The 20,013-nt window shown below is 47.9% G+C and overlaps 1 protein-coding gene across 3 annotated transcripts in view; it reads left to right on the top strand.

Moving 5' to 3' along the window:
• ABHD2 (abhydrolase domain containing 2, acylglycerol lipase) overlaps nt 1-18,236 on the top strand; it is a 99,865-nt gene extending 81,629 nt beyond the window's left edge. For 2 of the 3 annotated variants that reach the window (XM_045561729.1, XM_045561732.1), the window contains 5 exons: nt 3,533-3,625; nt 6,254-6,364; nt 8,613-8,682; nt 10,039-10,123; nt 12,327-18,236. In XM_045561729.1, coding sequence (XP_045417685.1) covers nt 3,533-3,625; nt 6,254-6,364; nt 8,613-8,682; nt 10,039-10,123; nt 12,327-12,523 — 556 coding nt within the window. In that variant the 3' untranslated portion in view covers nt 12,524-18,236. Of the gene's footprint in view, nt 1-3,532; nt 3,626-6,253; nt 6,365-8,612; nt 8,683-10,038; nt 10,124-10,272; nt 10,504-12,326 lie in introns of those variants that run through there. The other variant, XM_045561730.1, reaches the window with a different exon arrangement.
• Nucleotides 18,237-20,013: the final 1,777 nt, after the last annotated feature.

The following is a 20,013-nucleotide window of genomic DNA, read 5'->3' as shown; positions in this document are numbered from 1 at the left end:
AAGGCCAGGTGCCACTGCTGCTGTCAAGTGGTGTGGATATTCTCTCTTTTGCTTTTAATGGGCAAATTCCAGATTGTAAATGAGTTTATGACAGAAGCAAGCATTATCATTCGTAAAGTCCCTCCATAGAGTTGTACCTTCCTAAAATCTATGTTTATAGTGGAAAAGCTCTAAAATACAGTAACTTTGAGCAATCAGTGATTTTGTCTCAGAATCAGAGTGGGGAAAACTGCGGAGTTTAAGCAAGACTAGGCAGCCCAACCTAGGAAACAGATTAGCTCATCTACCACTGGGTCGTGAAGCTGACCACATGGCTTAGGGCCACAGTTCAAGTCCCTGCTCTACCTCTTGCCAGCCGGGTGGCCCAGACATCTTCTTACATCATCCCATCGCCAGGCCCAAGGCCCAGGCTCGTTTTCCACACCAGCCTTACCCTGTCTGCTGCCTTCTGTCGCTGCAAACAGTGCCGATAAATTGGAGTTGGCATTGGTGGGAGCTGCACGAGTGAGGATCTTGATGGGCTGTGCAGGTTGTGGTTCCAGATGACCCGCCTGGTCTCTTTACCACCCCTGAAAATGGTTGCTGAGGCCCATGGTACTGCAATCTAAACAGTTAAACTCACTTCGGCTCTTCTCTGTACCTCCTTGATCTTCAACTCTCAGCAGCACAAACAATTTTCAGTAACCCATTATCCAAAATGATTTTCTACTTACTTTCTTTCTCATCTTCCTCCTCCTCCTTCATTATCTTGGAAAGTCTTAGACACACAAAAAGTAAAAAGAATAGGATATTAAGCCCCTGTACCCACCACCAGCTTCAACAGCGCTTAACTCGTGGCCACTCTACACTCATCTGCTCAACTGCCCCTGCATAAACTAGATTATTTTAAATCAAGTCCCAGATAGCCTATCATTTCATCAGTAAATATTTTACCGGGTAGCTCTAAAAGACTCTAAAGACTTTTCCTTAAACGTCACCATAAATACCATTATCACACCAAAAACTTAACAGTTCCCTAGTATCATCCCATTGCTAGTCAGTGTTCAGATTTCCTTGATTGTCTCATAGAAACTTTTACCAGTGGGCTTGAGTCAGGACCACATAATGCCCACACTTTGCATTTATTGATTTGTACCTCAAGATTCTTTTAGTCTATAGGTTTCCCCCTTCTCTTATTTCCTGTTTGGTGGTGGTGGTGGTGGTATTGAACAAATCAGTCCTTTAAAAAAAAAAAAAGTGGGATGAATGTTTCTGTAACACATTAATCTTGATTTTGTTTTATTAAACCAGTATAAAATTAAGTTTCAGTTCCTTAATTATATATCCAAAGGTGCTAAAAGACAGCCCTGTATATGCTGAGTGGTAAACCAAAGATACTAGGGATCAACATTAGCCAAAATAAACCAAGTGAGACACTATCCCCAGCATCCTGCCCCAGTCCCTCCTTGAGCCCTGGGCCCCTGCAAGTCCCCAGATCTCTTCAGCAAGCAGAGCCTGTGGTGTGATTCAACTGAAACATTTTCTGCAGTGCTGGATTGTCTTTTTATGTCTTCAGTTTATGGCCAGCACTCCCTTCCTTCCCTGCCTCTGCAGTCCCTCTGCTGTGAAGGAGGTACTAACAAAAGCAAGAGTGTCACCTCAATTAGGAGGTCAGCAAAAGGAGAAATGAACGCGGGCAAGAGAAAGCTGGGCTTCCCAGGGACAGCTGGCTCTCAGAAGGGACCACGTGGGGCCAAGGTCAGAGGAGAGGGCGCTGCCTGAGGCAGCAGGTTGTGGTTCACTGATCAGGTGACCCCTCTGCAGACCACGGGCAGGTGTCCACGTGCTGCCTTAGCCGAGGTCCCATCCGGGGTGATCTGGCCTGTCCTTTCTGTCTCCACAGTGCATTGGGGAGGCCCTTGTGCGTTTATATAGTGACCTTTTCACCTTTGAAGATGGTGTCAGTCCTCACTTTGAGCTTCAGCCCGTGTTTTGTGAGCATGTCATAGACCATTAAATCCACAAACCATTTCACTCAACTCCCCCAGCTACCTCTTATTTTTAACCATGACATTATGGGAAATGTTTTCCATTCCAAAATTGCAGTGCAGCAGCTCTAGGGAAATTACTTTTATAAACTCCCTGGATTTTAAAAAAAAAAAAAAAAAAAAACAACAACAACAAAAGTTGGGCAAGGTGGCTCACGCCTGTAATCCTAGCACTGGGAGGCCGAGGCGGGAGGATCGCTTGAGGTCAGGAGTTGGGGACCAGCCTGAGCAAGAGCGAGACCCCATCTCTACTAAAAATAGAAAGAAATTAGCTGGGCATGGTGGCGCATGCCTATAGTCCCAGCTACTCAGGCAGAAGGATTGAGGCAGAAGGATTGCTTGAGCCCAGGAGTTTGAGGTTGCTGTGAGCTAGGCTGACGCCAGGGTACTCTAGCCCAGGTGACAGAGCAAGACTCTGTCTCAAAAAAAAAAAAAAAAAACCACCTATGAACCACCTAGTCCCCTCTCTTAACCATGCAGAAAATGAACCTGTGTGGAAATAGTGACACCCAGATTAATTCGCAGGGTAGAATCAGGCCTGGAGACTCAGAAATCTGCAAAATGAAAGTTTCTCTTGCATTTGTGTGGACTCAGCAGCAGCCTGGGTTTGGATTCACACGCAGAGGAGGAGAGCAGAGAGTGGGGCAAGCTGAGCAGCCGTGGTGGGAATGAGTTGCTCGTGTTTGTTCACCTGACACGTGGGCACAGGAATCTGGCCCAGGAGGCACGTTGACAGGGCTGGCAGCGCTTTCTCTCCCTCCTGCACAGGCTGGTGGCAGAACTTGGGCCCTGGAGAACAAGGATAGTGTCACCTGTGTAGTGCCATGCTGGAGGGGCAGAGGGTCACCCTCACGGCGGGCCTAGCACGTGCCGGCCACACACCAGCCCTGTGAGCAGAAGGAGTCTCCGACCAGCCCCACCAGCCGTGCCTGGGGAGGGGGTGACAGGCTCCCTATTTCCACGCAGGTTTCCTTGTCCGTTTAGTGTCACAGGGATAATCAAAAGAAAGATTTACTTAGAGAAGATCAAATTTTATGATTTTCCTTTGGCTCTTGAATAGCAACAAAATCAGTTTTTGTGGGTTTTCCCTCTGCACCCACTCTCCCCTTACTCGCCCGGAACACTGGCCCACTGAGTAGGAAGCCGAACAGAGAAAGTGTTCAAGTGACAATCAAAGCAGACCTTGGTACTGCCAGCTTCTGGCAGCTTCTGTGACTAAGAGAAGGCCAAGGTGCTGGAAGAAGGTGTCAGGAGTGCCACCAACAAAGCCTCTGCCTCTAGAGAGGGTCTTTGCTGGTGTCACGTTCGGTGGCATCTTGTGGTTTCTCCGTGGGTTTCTCCAGGTGTTTGAGCCCCCACATCACAGCTCCTGTGCCAACACAGGGGCCGCGGCCAGTGAGCAGTGCTGTCCACGCAGGCGCCTCGCTCACCTGGCGAGAACCCCTCCCGGCTGTCCCCGTAACCCCGCGCCACAGTCCCGCTCACTCCCACTGTGGTTCTCCCAGGGCCCAGGAAACCTTCATGCAGTGGGATCAGTGCCGGCGGTTCTACAACTTCCTCATGGCCGACAACATGAAGAAGATCATCCTCTCGCACAGGTAGGTCAGCTCCGTTCTCTCTCGGGAGACAGATGTTCCTTCGCGAGCTCATCTGGGAATCACTGAAAGCCAGAACTACCATTTGTCCAAAAGAAAAGAAAAAGGCAAAGGGTGCAGACTCTCTGCCGCCTGTATTTGTGACTCGGTTAAAAACAAACTTGTCCCAAGCTACTGAATTTGCCAAATCACTTTCTGCCTTTATCTTTTCTAGTAAGTCCAAGACGAGGAACCACTTCTGCACCATTTTTTCCCAAATTAGAGCAGTCCTGAGGTGGCTTGTCACTGCTGAGGTGGCCTTCCTCCTCAGGACGCGTCTGTGCTCGGGGACCAGGAGTCGTTCGTGGCTGGCCCTTGGCATAGTGTTGGCGCCTCCCGGTTGGGGGTTTGAGCCTCTGCGTGTTCACCACGCTCCTCCCGCCTCTCTCCTGCTCAGAATCCTTCAGTGGCTTGACCCACCAATGCTTGAAGCACTGCCCGGTATACAGTGGCACTCAATAAGTACTAGCAATGATTTCTTTCATAATGGTTATTATCGCTGGCGCCTCTCCCTCCTCCCCTACTCTGCCTTCCCCTCCAGCTGGCCTGGGCACTTAGAGGCACACGGGCCCCCAGCCTCTCCCACGCCACTTACTGCCCCTGCTGAGAGTGCCCTTCCACCAGCTCTGCCATGGGAACCCCGCTCCTCCTTTAAGGTCCATCTCGGTTCTCCTGCCTCCCTGCAGCCGATTCCCCCACCCCCAAGTTGCTTTTCTGTTGCTTCCCCTCTGTGAATCCTGTGTCTTAGACTAAACTGGAAAATAGTGGAGGGCTGGGCATGTTTTGATTGCTCCCAGAGCCTGGTACATATGGGCACTCAAAAAATATAGTTTGGGGCCAGGCACGGTGGCTCACACCTGTAATCCTAGCAATTTGGGAGGCCAAGGCGGGAGGATCATTTGAGGCCAGGAGTTCCAGACCAGCCTGGGCAACATACCAAGACCTCATCTCTATGAAAAAAAAAGAAAATTAGCCAGGCATGGAGGCATGCACGTGTAGTCCCAGCTACCTGGGAGGCTGAGGCGAGAGGATCAGTTGAGCCCGGGGCTGCAGTGAGCTCTGATTGCAGCACTGTACTCCAGCCTGGGTGATGGAGGTAGGCCCTGTTTCCAAAAAAAAAAAAAAAACAGTTTGAGGAGATTTTTGGCACCATCCTAGGAAAAGCAGTCTGGCTAAATGATCAGTTCCTTGTTCTCTTTTTTTTATTTTCAATGATTAAAAGAAAACATGGTACTGCCCGTCCAGACCATATGCCCCAGATTGGGCATCCTGTGGGTTGGGGGGCCACGTGGGCAAGGATGGGCTTGCAGCCCCCTCGGGCTACCAAGCTGCCAGACATGTCCTTGGGTCCTCTTGCCAGCTGGGTAGAGAACGGAGGGAGACTTACATCTCCTGTGCTGGCTGGAAAATCAGCTGTTTCCACTGGGCTCGTGTTCTTTAAGCATCAGCCATGTGTCGGGCACTGAGTTGGGTGTGGCTCAGCTGAGGTTTGGATGGGTCCGGATTTGCTGAGGTTCTGCAGCCAGAGGGGTGAAGCCGGGTCCATGTCCTCCATTTGCCTTCCTGCACCTCTGGAGTCAAAAGGGACTCCTCTCCGAGAACATTTCTTCTCCTAAAGGGCCTAGCCTTGCTACTAATTAGTCTAAAAGGTTCATCGTGTAATTCTTAACAAATTGGGGGAGTCCTTTGAGGGCGCTCTAAGTGTATTTACATTTTTGGAATTTACTCAGAAAGCCTACCATTTAGAAATTTTAGGAAAACTTTAAATTTGTGAGTTCTATCCAGTAGGTATATAATCTTCCTAATATTCTTTTGAAAAAAATAAATGCTAAAGAAATGTGTTCCCCTTCTTTTGGAGAGGTTGTGAATGAGCAGCAGAATACCGAGTTTCCATAATGAATCTTCCTGCTGTAGGGCCAAAGCCCAGAGCAAACCCAGTCCTGCGTCAGCTGCGGGATCGAGAGCCCCTGCTGGGCGGGGAGGTCTGCGTGCACATGTGGACCCTGTCTTTACTGTCTTCCTCTCAACGTGGAGCTGCTTCTGCATGGCAGTGATTACTCTCCCAAATAGAGTTAGCTTTTATCTAGTGCACTGGAGAGCTGTTGATTTGCCCAAATGCCATGTGGGTTAACCATCGTCTTCCTTGTTAAGCGACACAAACGGCTCACAGAGGGAAAGGGGCTCTGCCAAGGGGCAGGGTCAACACCCATGTAAAGACAAGGTGCCCACGGTTTGGCCCACAGCCTGCTACTCACCACAGGGCCCATCTTGAGACCTCCTCCCCTGTGGTGAAGCCTTTGTGGGATTCAGCAAGGCTCAAACCCAATCTTTGGTTTGTCTAGGTGCCCCTGGAAAGGAAAATAAGGTCTTGACATTCATCTCTTCTGCTGTCATTCAGAAGTCAACAGTGCAGGTGTTATTCAGAATGTCCTCTGGGACATTCTGCAGGCTAAAGGGTCCTGTTTCTTACCTGCCACATGGGCTTTGGCCCCTGGCTCACCCCTGGGCAAGGCAGCAGGCTCCGCTGTGGTTGTTCATCCTTGTTCATCCTTTGCTTATGGGTCTCTTATTTGCTTTTGTGTTTCATTCTAGGCAAGCTCTTTTTGGAGACCATGTTAAGAAACCCCAGATCCTGGAGGACACGGACTTGAGCCGGCTCTACACAGCAACATCCCTGATGCAGATTGACGACAACGTGATGAGGTGTGTCCGTGCAGGCAGGACAGGGACGCTCCAGGGCAGGGGGACAGGCCACAGGCCAGCTCTGCCCAGTACAAGTGCTTTATTCTGCTCACTTTAATATTAAGGGTTTTTTTTTTAATAAGTTTCCAGTGTTTAAAAACAGATTTCACGGAAAAATCCAAATTTTTAATTTATCTTGGAAAATAGGAAGAGGATCTGACCACTCATTCTGCTTTCTTGCATGGCATAGCCAGCTGGAGCTGAGAGGCCAGGGTGTGCACGACCTAGTCATGGGCCGTCGTCACCCTGCCCGTCCTGCCTCTGCACCAGGGCAAGCGTCAGGTGCCAAATAAATCTGCATCTGCAGTGGAGTAAAAGGCAAAGGAAATGTTTCCTCTACCCATCTACGTATCTATCAAAGTAGAAAAACAAAACATAGACCCAGCAGGCTGTGCATTTCAAGCAAAATAAACAGAGCCTCATTCCTTGGGGCCTGAAGCCCCCAGGGTAAGGTGCAAGCCCTGCCCACTACACTCATTTGCTCCCCACCTGCCTAGCCCCTCCAGGCGCCTGAGGTCGCAACCCTGACAGCATCCTCTTTTCTGGTACCAGTAGTTTCTGATGGAGGTTAATCTTTGCTGGAAAAGGTAAAATTAATCCCTGACCTCATCATTCTTTTTAAATATGTCACCCTTTTTATTTAACAGTCATTTGATATCTTTAGATGTGGTTTAAAGGGCATAAGTATTCATCTAAATAGGCAGATGATTGACCCGAGGGTATAAGATCTCTACTTTTCTTCCTTATGAGATTGTAGTAGCCTTCTTATACCAAGTAACCTTGAAATGTGTCTGTTAACGGTTACTCAGAGGAAATAGAAACTAGGAAATTGCTATGTTCAGAAGATGAGAATAAATCTTACCCACCCACCCTTGAGATGGGGTGTGTGACTTTACTGTGGTGTCTAATGAGAAAACAAATTTAAATTTCCCACTCATCTTCTAAATGTTTTTAAACCTGAAAGAGAATGTTCCTCAACTGTCCCTAAAGTTCCTCCTCTTTAATAGTATTGGACATGGCAGCAGTTTCATGATCACAACCAGTTTTGGCGGCCTTGTCGTAGATCCATTACCAGAGGAACAGAGTGTTCTCCCTGCCTGCTTGAGCCCACAAAGGGACCGATTTCACAAGGACAGACATCCTAGAGATGATCTCTGCGCTTGGCCTCCTGCATAATCAAGAGCACCCCAGCAGGCCGGCCAGGGTTTTCTGGGTCCTTCCCAGGCAGAGACGTCCGAGGAGGCTGGTGGTGGAAGAGACCCACAGCTTCGAGGGAGGCAGGATACCTCAAAGACCCCAGTTAGAATGAAAAGATCCACTGTTCGGAAACCAGAGGCCCTAATTGGTGTCAGAAAGAAACGAGGCTTTCAGAGTCCCTCTGGCCTGGATGGACTCAGGTCTCCTGGTATCAGAACTCCAGGTCAAACCTCACCAGGCCTCTCAGGGCGCAGAGCAAAGCCGCAGGGCTTCCATGCTGGAGCATGGCGGTTTGTTATGTGCCAGCTTCTCTGATTACTGTTCCCTGGGTGAACAGAATTTGTAACTTTGAACCCATCTCATTTCTATTACCTAATACGTATTTCATTCCAGTTCACAGTGGTCCTGTTACTCCACCAGGAAGAACTCTGTTAAAAAGAAAGTTCTAGTAAATGCCTTTGAATTTTCAGTTTCTCTGTGTCTATAGTGACATCTTACGTTATGTTGCCTCAAAAGATCCACTACTATTTATTATAGATAAGTCTCTACAGGGCAATTACTCTGGGTCAGTCCCCACGCTAGCAAGCACTTTGATGTCCTAAATCTCACAGCGCCATTGAGGAAGTTCCTGTCTTCAGATCCGCTTTACACAGCAGAAGCCGGGGTTCAGAAAACTCAAACCATTTGCCTAAAGTCACACAGCCAATAAATGGTCAAGCTAGGTTTGAATCAAGATGCCAGAGCCTGTGCTCTTAACCCCTACTCCTGCTGCCTATGTATATTCTATTGATATGTCCTGATAGGACAAGTCAGTGTAGGAAGTGGAGCAGTAATAAGATCAGTGCAGCATTCAGGCCTGACCGCTGCCTGCGTTTTTCTACCAATGCAACAAGTTAGGACGGGGAACTGGAGCAGTGATGGGCTCAGCATTCTGATCTGATGACAATGTTGTTTTGTCCTTTCCCTTTCTTGTTTGTTTGTTTGTTTGTTTGTTTGTTTTGGTGTGTTCCAGGAAGTTTCATGGCTATAACTCCCTGAAGGAATATTATGAGGAAGAAAGCTGCATGCGGTACCTGCACAGGGTGAGTGGCCAGCACTAGCTCAGAATTAGTGTCACTCCATCCAGCCTCGCACACAGTACAGCAAATACCCCTCCTAAATTTCCCTGGTGGAAGCTCAGCCAGAAGCTGGTTCAAACTATTCTAGTCTTTAACCTGGATGTATTATTGAAGCAAACTCTGTCCCTCTGTGACCACCGTACGTTAATCCCACAGCCGCACCTTAAACCAGTCTGCTCCCATATCTGTGTGAGAGCCCTTAAAATTGCTCCAACACCCAATTTTTTTCTTAGTCTTCCTTTGACAGTATAATCCTGCCTGGTTTCTGCCCTGGTTCTTCATGGAGATCCATCTAGACTTCTTGCCCTTTTTGTTGGCCTGCCTGGACCCTTTTTTTCACCATTGTGTATTCTGTTAGGGTATTACTACCCTAACAAAACTGAACTCAAAAGTGCCTGCTGTGATCTGGCAAGCACAGAGTGCAATAGATGTATTTCTGTATGAAAGTGGTAAGGAACTTGTCTGTTGATAAGGTAGACTGGTTTGTATTAATGCAGTGTTTAGCAGCTACAATAAACTACATGTGTATTAAGTTTGTGGCTAACCCAAATCCCCATGTATTTTTTACCTGAACCACCAGCAAGCCAGTCTCTCTCATTCTGTCTTTGCACAATTGCTCTTTTTACCCATTTATCCCAGTCAACGTCCACCTGTGGGTTCGGCCCACCATTCCCCCAGCTAAAGCAGATAATTGTGAATTGCAGTTCTGCTGTCACACCGGCCATTCCTCCTAGTTCAGCATCATCACCAGGCTTTTGGTGTTTCCATTTAAGCTGATATAGAAACAAGCCGTCTAGCGCCTACGTCAGAGACCTCAAAGATAGCACAGCCATTCACTACCCGACATGGCTGTTCAGTACTGTCCCCACTAGCATGGAAAAGGAGGTGACTGGCTGTTGCTGGGGTGCATGTTGAATGCAGTCCTGCCAAGAGTTTCCCCAGTATCCACCAGCCTTCAGATTCTGCTAGAAAATCTCTTTTGTCTGGCATGGAATGCCACTTTTCCTCCCCGAAATATAAACTGAATGAATATGTATATAACTCGTTGTAAAGCCTTTTTCCTGAAAGGCATGGCTAATCTGAAACACTGTGGTGATCACCAGAAAGCCTTGCTCCGGCACTCCCCTGCTGCCAGGGCGATCGTCACAGCGGCAGGTATAACTCACCGCGCTGCCAGTGACTGCAAGGCACCCTTACTCCACCTGGTCAGCAAGCTGAGCTGTGTTCTCTTGCCATGCCCGGTAGTGAATTTGAGCCTTGAATAATGGGGTCTGAAAATGGGAGCGGATAATTTAATTCTGCTTTATTTGCTTGTTGCAGATTTATGTGCCTCTCATGCTGATTAATGCAGCTGATGACCCCTTGGTGCACGAAAGCCTTCTAACTATTCCCAAATCTCTTTCAGGTAAGTGTTTCTTCCTACTGCTCCCTCAACCACTTAGCAAATTGCCACAGTAAATTCTGTCACTGTCACCATGTTGTCATGCTGTCATCTCCTGGGGACTAGCCTCTTTGGGGAAGGACATCTCATGGCAGTATTCTTATTCCACCTAGCCTGATGGACCTGCGGCTGTGATGGGGTCTGGGCAGAGCTTTGTGTTCCCTCATGGTGCAGGAGACAGGACCACCATGGACATCCATAGCCAAGAGGGCTTTGGGGAAATCACCTGGTAGTCTGTGAAATTGTCTCAGGGTTTTGGTATCATTAAAGTTTGACTTAAAGAGCTATTTATACTTCAACTTTGACCTAAAAAGCAAAACAATAAAGCCAGTTCTGCTACCTTGTGTGATAGCCTCTCGATCTGCTTTGAGGATAAAAATAAAAACAACTGAAATGGCAAAGAACAGTGCTCCTAGAAATGCTGTCATGCTTCAGCCAGCATGGTCTCATTCCATGCTAGCTAGGAGCTAAAGAGTAAACCAGAGAGGATAGTGGGAGGAAACACTGGGAATTCCCTAAGTTCCTTTGCATTGGAATTTCAGATCCTGGGACATAATCTCCCGCCCTCCCCAGTCCTCGTCATGCAGACATCATATGTTAAGCAGAAGGAAGGGGCATACTTCTGGTCCCATGACCCCCAAGCTAGAACAGTAGCTAGTGTAGCAGACAAAGGACCACGCCCAGCCAGAGCTCTGTTACACCAATCAGGATGAAGTCTGCATGTGAATAAAGCCATCCCCCATCGAGCCCCTATCAGCCTCAGGCTCCCTGCACAACAGTAGCCGCTCAGCCACGCGTGCAGCAGTGAGAAAGCAACAGCACTTGTTTCCTTCTGAACCTCTATCAGAATATTCCTAGCGCTAATGCTGTCGCATCGAAATTTATCATAGCAGACCCGGCACAGTGACAAGGGCCTGTAATCCTAGCACTCTGGGAGGCCGAGGCGAGAGGGTTGCATGAGGTCAGGAGTTCAAGACCAGCCTGAGCAAGAGCAAGACTGCATCTCTACTAAAGATAGAAAAAACTATCCGGGCATGGTGGCAAGTGCGTATAGTCCCAGCTACTCAGGAGGCTGAGGCAGGAGGATCATCTGAGCCCAGGAGTTGGAGGTTGCTGTGAGCTAGGCTAATGCCACGGCACTCTAGCCTGGGCAACAAAGCGAGACTCTGCTGCAAAAACAAACAAAAAATTATCAAATAGCAACTAAGAAGGAACAATAAAGGGGGTCAGGCAAGAAAAGAGCCCTGGAGAGCCAGCAAAGGGCTCCTGTCGCTTATTGCTCTGGGAAGACAGATGCTTCCTCTTGTGCCTGGCTGTCCATTTTACACACATCTTCAGTACTGGCCTTTACTAGCCCATGTGGGACTAACCTAAAAATAGATTCATAAAGTCAAGCCCCAGGTTATTAATTTTCAGGTTGGTCATTTACCATGTGGCATGGAGAGTTTGGGCATCTTTTAACACAACTTGCAGCTTTAAGTTCAGTCTTAATCTTGAAGATGAATGTCTGTAATGAAAAATCCTTAACTCCATTGAACTCTCCTTGTTCCTAGTAAACAACACTGTTAGTACTATAAATCCCTGCTCAGAGCCCCACCACCACTGGCATCAGCATCACCTGGGAGCTTTTTAGAACTGCAGAATCCAGATCCCCCTTCCAGCTTATTAAATCAGAGTCTGCATTTTAACGAGATGTCCCAGGTGCTTCTGATGCACGAAGTTGAGAAGCTCAGTGACTCACCTGTGGAGCTCTGGCAGTACCAATGCCGGGGTACTGCATCACTCCTCCCCCACCTCCCCCCAAGAGGTTCTGATTCAATGTGTCTGGGTGCAGCCTAGGTTTAGGGAGCTTTAAAAACTCCCCACCTGGTTCTAATATGCAGCCAAGTTTCAGAACAGAGTTCTGGGGATTTCTTAAGCTGGTGCCCATTCTGCTCCAAAGCCAAGCTGCTATTCCACAGCCTGCTAGATCCCACCGTCTTGCCTGCCCCACCAAAGGTCTGTCCCGCTTCGGTAAACAAGGCACCATGAGTAGAGGTTAGATGCCCACTTAGGTGACCTTTTCCCTGTGGGGAAAGCCCAGGCCACCCTGGCCAGCTCACTTTTCACACCTCCTGCCCTGGAGCTAACTGGAATAGTAACTCACTCCGCTGCCTTTTCCCTGCAGAGAAACGGGAGAACGTCATGTTTGTGCTGCCTCTGCATGGGGGCCACCTGGGCTTCTTTGAGGGCTCCGTGCTGTTCCCCGAACCCCTGACGTGGATGGATAAGCTAGTGGTGGAGTATGCCAACGCCATTTGCCAGTGGGAGCGTAACAAGTCGCAGTGCTCTGACACAGAGCAGGTGGAGGCCGACCTGGAGTGAGGCCTCCGGACTCTGGCTCCAGCAGCCCTCCTCTGGACCCCGCGTCCCCTCACCCCCGTTTCAGGTCTCCCATCTCCCTCAGCGACCTGGATCTGACCTCACACCATCAGCGAGGGGCACCCGCCATGCACACCTGTCTCGGAGTGGGCAGCTCTCCTGGGAGCTCCAGGCTATTTTTGTGCTTAGTTACTGGTTTTCTCCATTGCATTGTTAGCCGTGGTGACAAGCGACAGAGTTCTCTCACCCTCCTGTCCAGTTTCAGCATCTGATTGCTTTTAAGCCAATTACATCTAGTTTCCCTATTAAAAAATGTGTCTGAACAGCAATTTTGCTCTGCCAACCAAAAGGCTTTTCCCTGAGAATAGTGAGGATGTATGTTGCTTTGTGGTGCTCATATGTGTCCTTACGTGGACCCTGAAAAGAGCACACCGGTCTGGCCCGATGCCGAAGACACCTTTCAGCCTGGAGCCTGAGGAGCTGGCCCTCCCAGGCTGCAGTGTGGCCGCTTAAATGGCAAAGGAAATTCCTTCAAGTCACAAGCCAAGTTTTCTCCCACACTGTCTTCTAGTCAGTTCCCTGCACTTTGCCGCTGATGAGGGTTATGTGGGGCACTTGTTAAAAATTCAGCCTCCCAGCTCCCTCCCCTTGGGAAGGCTGATTCAGTGGGTCTGGGAAGGGGTCTGGGGATTTCAGTTTTTCACAAGTGCCCCAGGGGATTCTCATCACCAGGTAAATTTGGGAAACACCCTTCAATGGCGCCTTTAAATTAGAAACATCTTCATAGTTCATTTTATTGAAACTCATAGGCAAAGGTGTCTCAGCTCCCAGGGGCCTCGAGAGCAGCAAGGCCTGCCCTGTGGCTGCTCTTGTGTGACCGCAGTGTGGTGTCTCAGAAGAGCCCTGCGTGGGAGAGCATCTGGGCCACGCCCTGCCTCTGCTTCTCACCTGGACAACGTCCCTTTGGACTTCAGTTTCTTCAGCTATAAGAAGGGGGACTTGGACCAGGTAGGTTGGTGAGATCACTGCCAGTTCTGAAGTTCAATGACAAACTCAGTTTACTGAGGTTTGAGAGAACATCCCTCCAGCGGAGCCTGGGAGCTGTTCTCCCAGTGTAAGCATGTAGATAGCATTGTCATTTGCCTTTCTGTTCTGTCCCTTTCCATTCATATAAAGAGGTGTTTAGGGGTTTTTTAAGCACTCAATTATAGTTTTAGTTTTTTAACCCAGGTCCCTCTAACTCTGGCTTTTGATACCAAACAATTCAAAAGTTGGATCTCAGTTTGGAGAAAGATACTTCCAGCTGAAGGGTGTTATTTTGAAACGAGATTTTTAATTTACTAGCCTGTATTTGTAGTCTGTTGGATAACCCTTCCCAGAGTGTGTTTTCTCAAGTGAAAATGTCACTCTAGGTTTCAAGTACTCCTACTCTCCAATCCTGTGGTACTTGAATATCTAAAAACCCTGCACTTTGAAAAATCCGCAGTTGCTATCTGGAACTAAACAGAACTACGAGTGAAATTGCCTGGATACTTTAAAAAGGTATTTTCCCTGCTTCATCTCCTCTGGCTCCAGGACAGACTGGAATATAGGTAGTGGGTCTGTGTGGATGTTTAAGGGGCAAAAGGTGTCAACTGAGCACCTGAATGCCAACCCTCGTGGCCACGGGGGTGTAGGTTGGACATCGGTCCAAGTGACTGTGACAATAACGTCTGTAACCTGAAGAAATTTTCTGACAATCAACAGATTATCCTATTAACATCAAAAACAGCCATTATCTCAGAAGATTGAGATTTCTGTGCTCTCGACTCTGCTTTGGTATTTCTCACACTCACCAAATTCTGTCATTGTGACTTTTCCCCAAAGTTATTATCTCTCTGATCCATTTCCTTTTCATTTTCTTTTTGCACAATTTGGCACTTTATCCATCCCTCAATTTGGAAGCTCGTCCCTCTCCTCTGTTACTTTTCTCTCCACCCAATCTCAATTGTAATCTAGAAGATTCATAGTCATATTTTCTGCTACTACCTTCATTTCTCAAAACTTTGTGAAAATAGGTAAATCAAGCAATAGCTTATTTCAGTCCTGGGGTTGAATCACATCCTGGGAATAAGAGGCTCCTTTCATTTGCCTGAGGCCACATCTCTTAACCTATTCTGACAAAGTAGTGGCCAGCCCGGGTACCAGCTCTATTCAGGAGGAGAAGAGACAGTCCTGTTGTCGCACAAATGAGAGAGGGAAGCCTCGGAGCCTGGTGGGCATGGCGGTCCTGGTGGCCCTCATAGAAGAGAGGCGTGGCTAGCAGCATAGCGCTGGTTGCCACACAACCAGAATTCACCCCCCAGGACCGTGGGGGCCCTGTCCCAGCTGAACTCTTTTTAGTGTGTGACTCTGAATTGCACTTACGTTCCATTTTGGCTCACATGAAATCAACTGAAGCCCTTTGTTCGGGCTCTGGGCCCTCAGGCATTGAAATGAGAAGGGACTGTGGCTGCCACACAGGACAGTTCCTGTCTGTCCCTGAATGGGAGCACAGAGGCGCTGCCTTCACAGAGATGCAAACTCGCCTAGTAAATGAGGGAGGAGCATTTTCTATATGGGTCATCTTTTCCCTCCTGCAGGCTTGTCTTCCCAGAGTCGTTCACTTCTGATGGTAACGTGAATGCTTTTCTTGCTATTGAGGTCCGGGCTAAAACAAGCCTCAATTTTAAGAGTGTTTGAATATTTTAAAATCAAATTAAGGATATAAATTGCATCGATCTAGACAATTCTGTTGCAGGAATAACATGTTAAAAACCAAGCGGGGGCAGCAGCTGCGTTTCTCCTGTTGCCTTCCCTGCCTCCTAGACAATTTGAAGACACCAATGAATAACTGATCCCAGTCAAATTAAGATTATCTCACTTGAAAAACAGTGTCAAGTCTCTGACTCATTTATGTTAGAAGGGAGTTTAACATCTTGAAGAAAACCTCTTGTCTTTACTGCTGTGAGTTTGCACCAGTGATTCCAGAGCAGAACGAAGGTAGAAAGTTGTTTGTTGTTACAATATTCTTTTAACCTCTCTGAAGCATTTTATATACTTACAGGGAGGCCTTATGAACTACCGTGAGAGTGGAAATATACCCAAAAGAGGAATGTTTCTTTTTCTGACGTGCTGTTATAGAGCCAAAGTCCAGGAGACCTGGGTTCTTGTCCTAACTGTCTCTAATTCATATTGGATCATGGGCAAGTCGCTTCACCTGTCTGAGCCTGTTCCCTCATCTTAGACCATCTCCAATACTACTTCATTTATTTACACATCACTTGCTTAAACATTGCTGAACATTTGCCTGAACTTGGCTTTCACAGCCTTGCAGGTGGAAACAGCTATGTCAAGGCTCAAGACTCATCTTGCAGTGACGTGGAGTAGGGGAGCTTCTACATTAAGCCTTTCCTGGTGGAAACCTTTGTCCACAGCCCTTGTCTTTGGCTTCTCTGCAGAGTCTCCATTGTCATTACAATATCTGAGCCTTTCCGAGGGTGGTCTTGTGACTGTGGCAGGTGCTGCCCACTAGCATGCGGAGAAGCTCTCCATCCCTCAGTGCGACTCAGGCAGACTGTTGAGAACTGCTGGGGCAGAAACACTTCCTGCTCGGGCTTTCATTCTAGAGCTACGGTCTTCATTAAAGCTGAACTTTCTGGGTAGCTGAGCTTACTTGCCTGGCCTCCGAATGAAAGCTCTCTTTGTAACTGTGTGGCTCAAGGTCTGTTTTGCCAGCTCCAGAAACAATACATGTGTCCTCGTTCGTGTTTGCCAGGCAAGCAGATGTCTGAGATGCGAGAGGCTTTTCTTTTCCTGGGGCATTGATTCTGACTTGGAGAGAAGGTAAAGGCGACTGAAATGTCACGTGGGGCTGAAGGAACTCATAGGTTCCTTTGTCCTTTAGGCAGGATAGGAGGGTTATTAAGAAGCATTCCACTGCAGCATTCTGTCACAATCTCATCTGGAATTGTTTTCTTTGCCCAGAAAGCCTTAACTTGCCTCTAGATAATCCCCTGGTGTTACAACAATATTGTGGCATTAGAATTCAAATTCTCCTGCTGTGGAAGGTTGAAGCAAAGCCACAGCAAAACCAGAGAATTTCCTCAAGTGGCCTGTAGGCTCGTTGTCATGTTCTGTCTCCCCCCCACCCCCTAACAATATGAGTGATCCAGAACTGACCAAAACGCCTTGTCTCTGGCTCTTTTCTGCCCTTCTTGGCCTTACTCTGTTGTTCAGAGCCACTTTGGACTGCTTGGATGCTTCAGAAAGCCATGAAAAGTAGCCTGCCTGTGGCATTCAGAGGCCAAGCAATTGAGGGAAAGATTTTCTTCCACCTGTTAAGCAGAGGGAAGTACCCCTCTTCATAAACTAGAATTGCTTTTGCCAAATTGTACTTGAAGCTAGGGGAAAGGGAACTGGCCCCTGCTGGCAGAGAGAACTAGAATGTGGACCAAGGCAAAGGCTGCTTCCTCTTGCCTATGTCTCTGCTGCGCTACCCCCGGATGCTATAGCCCAGGCATCCTCCTGGAGTGGGCCTTGGAAACAGGCCGCAGGGTCCCAGAAAGTACACAGCTGCTCCCCTTGGAAGAGTCAGTCCCCCATGTTTTCTGAACTGTTTTTCCCAGCATGTGGGTAAAGCTTTCAAGTGTCTCTAATAAATAAGCTGAAGTTAATTTCTAACTGGTGCATTAAGTCTAACATTCTGAGTTCCATCAAGTTATCAGCTTTTAACTAGACTCCTGTCAATTAGTAATGAAATCTATAACCTACCTTTCGCTTCTGGTCCCCATTAGCCAAGAAATCCACTATTGCCATAAGTTGGGGACAGTCCACTTAGAGCATCTGTAGAAACACCCTTTGTCTCTAAGGGCATTCTCCTTCCAGATCACCCACCTTGAGCTGCCAGCAGTCACCTAAATGACTTGTTGCCTCCCTCGGTCCCAGTGCCGGCCACTTCTCTCCTCGGGTGTTCGTGTGGGTGGACAGAGTTTCTGGCTATAGAGGTTAGGTCTTGTTTGGTTTTTATTTTGGCCTTTTTAGTTTTCCTAAAGCACAAGTCCATGTAGAATCCTGCCACCTCTCCACACCAGTTCCAGGTGATCTGGGTCTCTCCCACTGCCTCAGGAAGACCTTCACTGTACCTGAGCTTCTGACTTCTGCCACTGCAGCTGCCTTAGTGACGCCAGGGGAGGGGAAGGGGGGGCAAGTTTGCATCTCTCCTTTTCCTGGTTAGACTCTGTTCAACCACATTCTTAAGTTGGCAGATCTGCTTCCAGATTGATTTTTGAGAACCATCACTTTCACATTCCTAATCCTGGTTTGTTTTGTTTTGTTTCGTTTGGGTTTTCTGAAACTTAAAATGCTGCCCTGAAAACACTGTATTTTTGAGTTTGTGTTCTGAAAGCCTCCGTGCTGCTGGATCCTTGGGGGGGAGATGTAGGATCCTTCAGCACTGAGGTGTTTAAGATTTGCAACTAGCAATGCAATTTTTTCTAAATATGAGGATATTTACCTTTATTAAGAAATTATACTAAACAATGGTGTCCTTGATCATTTTATGTTCTCATATTACTTTTGATTCTATTATGATTCTGTGTGGTGGTAAACAAAGATCATTACAAACAAAAACTATAATTTTGTTATCTTTGAGTCAGTGGAATTTCTTTACTTAAAAAAATAAAGACTAAAAATATGGTGTGGCTGCGTGTCCTTTGTATAGTGGGGATTTTCTATCTGAAGGGATTCTCCCTGTGTCTTTACCAAAGCATGAGCTTAATGGAAATGCATAAAACACCAACTTTTCATCAAAATTGATGTTCACGGCCAGGTGCCATGGTAAGGCTGAGCACATCAGATTTAATATTCATGGTCTTAAGATCCGTTCTCCCAAAGGCGGTGCCACCTTCCTGGGCACCACCCAGCCCACCCAGCTCTCTTTCCTGCCCAGCTTGTCACCGGAGAGGCAGTGCCAGGGCAAGGCCAGCAGGGGGCGGTGCGAGCCCACAGTCAGAGCCGGCTCCCTGGGTCCCAGCCCTGTGGGTTCTTGCTCCGAAAGCCACTGCTGGCTTCGGTTGGGGACCCCAGCATCCCAGCATCTGCCTGCAGTTCTCTCCACGTCCTGATCTCACTCATAAACTTAGAGCTGCCACAAATCGGGGTGGGCCTGGGCCGAGTCCAGGAGGGCACCTGGCAGGGTGCTGGGGGAAGGACAGGAGTGAACCAGCAGGGGTCAGCCACTGTCTCCCTCAAATTTGAGGCACAACTCTTGAAAAACACTTAGAAGAACATCTTGAAAATGTGAAAAGTACGAATTCCTTTGAATTCTTTCATTCAGGCTCATCCCTGCCCCCACTCTACCACCTCCATTCAGGCCACCAGCGTCCTCCACGGGCAAACGCTAGTCTCCCTTCTGTCATCACGGGGCCCCACAGCACCACAGGACATAGTGGCACACGCCTTCATGCCTGAAATACCGTCCTAGTTCTAGCTGTTCCTAGGAGATCCCTCAGGGTGAGGCCGCTTCGACCACAGCAGCTCCACTCTTTTTAGGTTTAAATACCAAGGTTCCACGTGAGATTTGACTTGAAAAAAGGAAGCTTCAACTTGTGGGGGAAAAAAATCCTCCCCGGTTAACCTCCCACCCTTCCACCCACAATAATTTGCTACGATTCCTCTTCCAGCTCAGAAGTCCTGTGTAACTATCATACATGACCATGGATCATTGAACTGTGAATGTTATAAAGAAGGAAATTACTTAGGTAATGAGCACACACTGCAAACCCTAGCAATGAAAGAAAGGTTGTAAGAAATAAAGGCATCTATGTACATTCACATGTAACATGTACATGGCCTCACTGGAAAACGAGAAAAAGAACTCTATGAAAACAGATGGGATTGGGTAGAACTTGAAGTCCAGGGAATGGTTGTAAGGTCCTACAATGGGTGGGTATAGCACCAAGGGTACTTTGTACCTACAGAAGGGGAGTGACCCTACAGGCAAGAGCAGACAAGTCTTGGCTTGATTCATTGTGATACCTAAGTGAGAGCCACTGAGCAGGTCAACCCTCACCTACCACCGCTAGGTAGACAACAGGTGTCTGCTTCCAAGTGGGAACGCAAGTGCAGCATCTTCGGAGAAGTATCTGTCAATGTCTGGGAGCCCCATACCCAGAAGCAGCCAGCACTGCCCCAACGTGGAACGGCATGCTCAGCAAACAGAGGTTTCCAACAGGAGTTCTCACCTACAAAAATGAGCTCACACTCACCAAGCACTTGAAGAAAGCCAACCCCATAGAAGGAAAGCATTTGTATTTGTCACAATATGCAGTTGTAAAGGGGGAGTTCATCACTATAAAGTGCCTGAGACTGAAGACAAAAAAGAGCTTTAACTGTAGAACATGAGGACTGAGAGAGTGCTCAGAAATGTCACCTGTAAATCTAAGTGAAACCATCCCTCCAGGCAAGGAGGAGAA

The sequence above is a fragment of the Lemur catta genome, chromosome 9, assembly GCF_020740605.2.
Source record: "Lemur catta isolate mLemCat1 chromosome 9, mLemCat1.pri, whole genome shotgun sequence".
NCBI lineage: Eukaryota > Metazoa > Chordata > Mammalia > Primates > Lemuridae > Lemur > Lemur catta.
The sequence above is the reverse complement of the archived record's forward strand: the minus strand, read 5'-3'. Positions and strand labels throughout refer to the sequence as shown.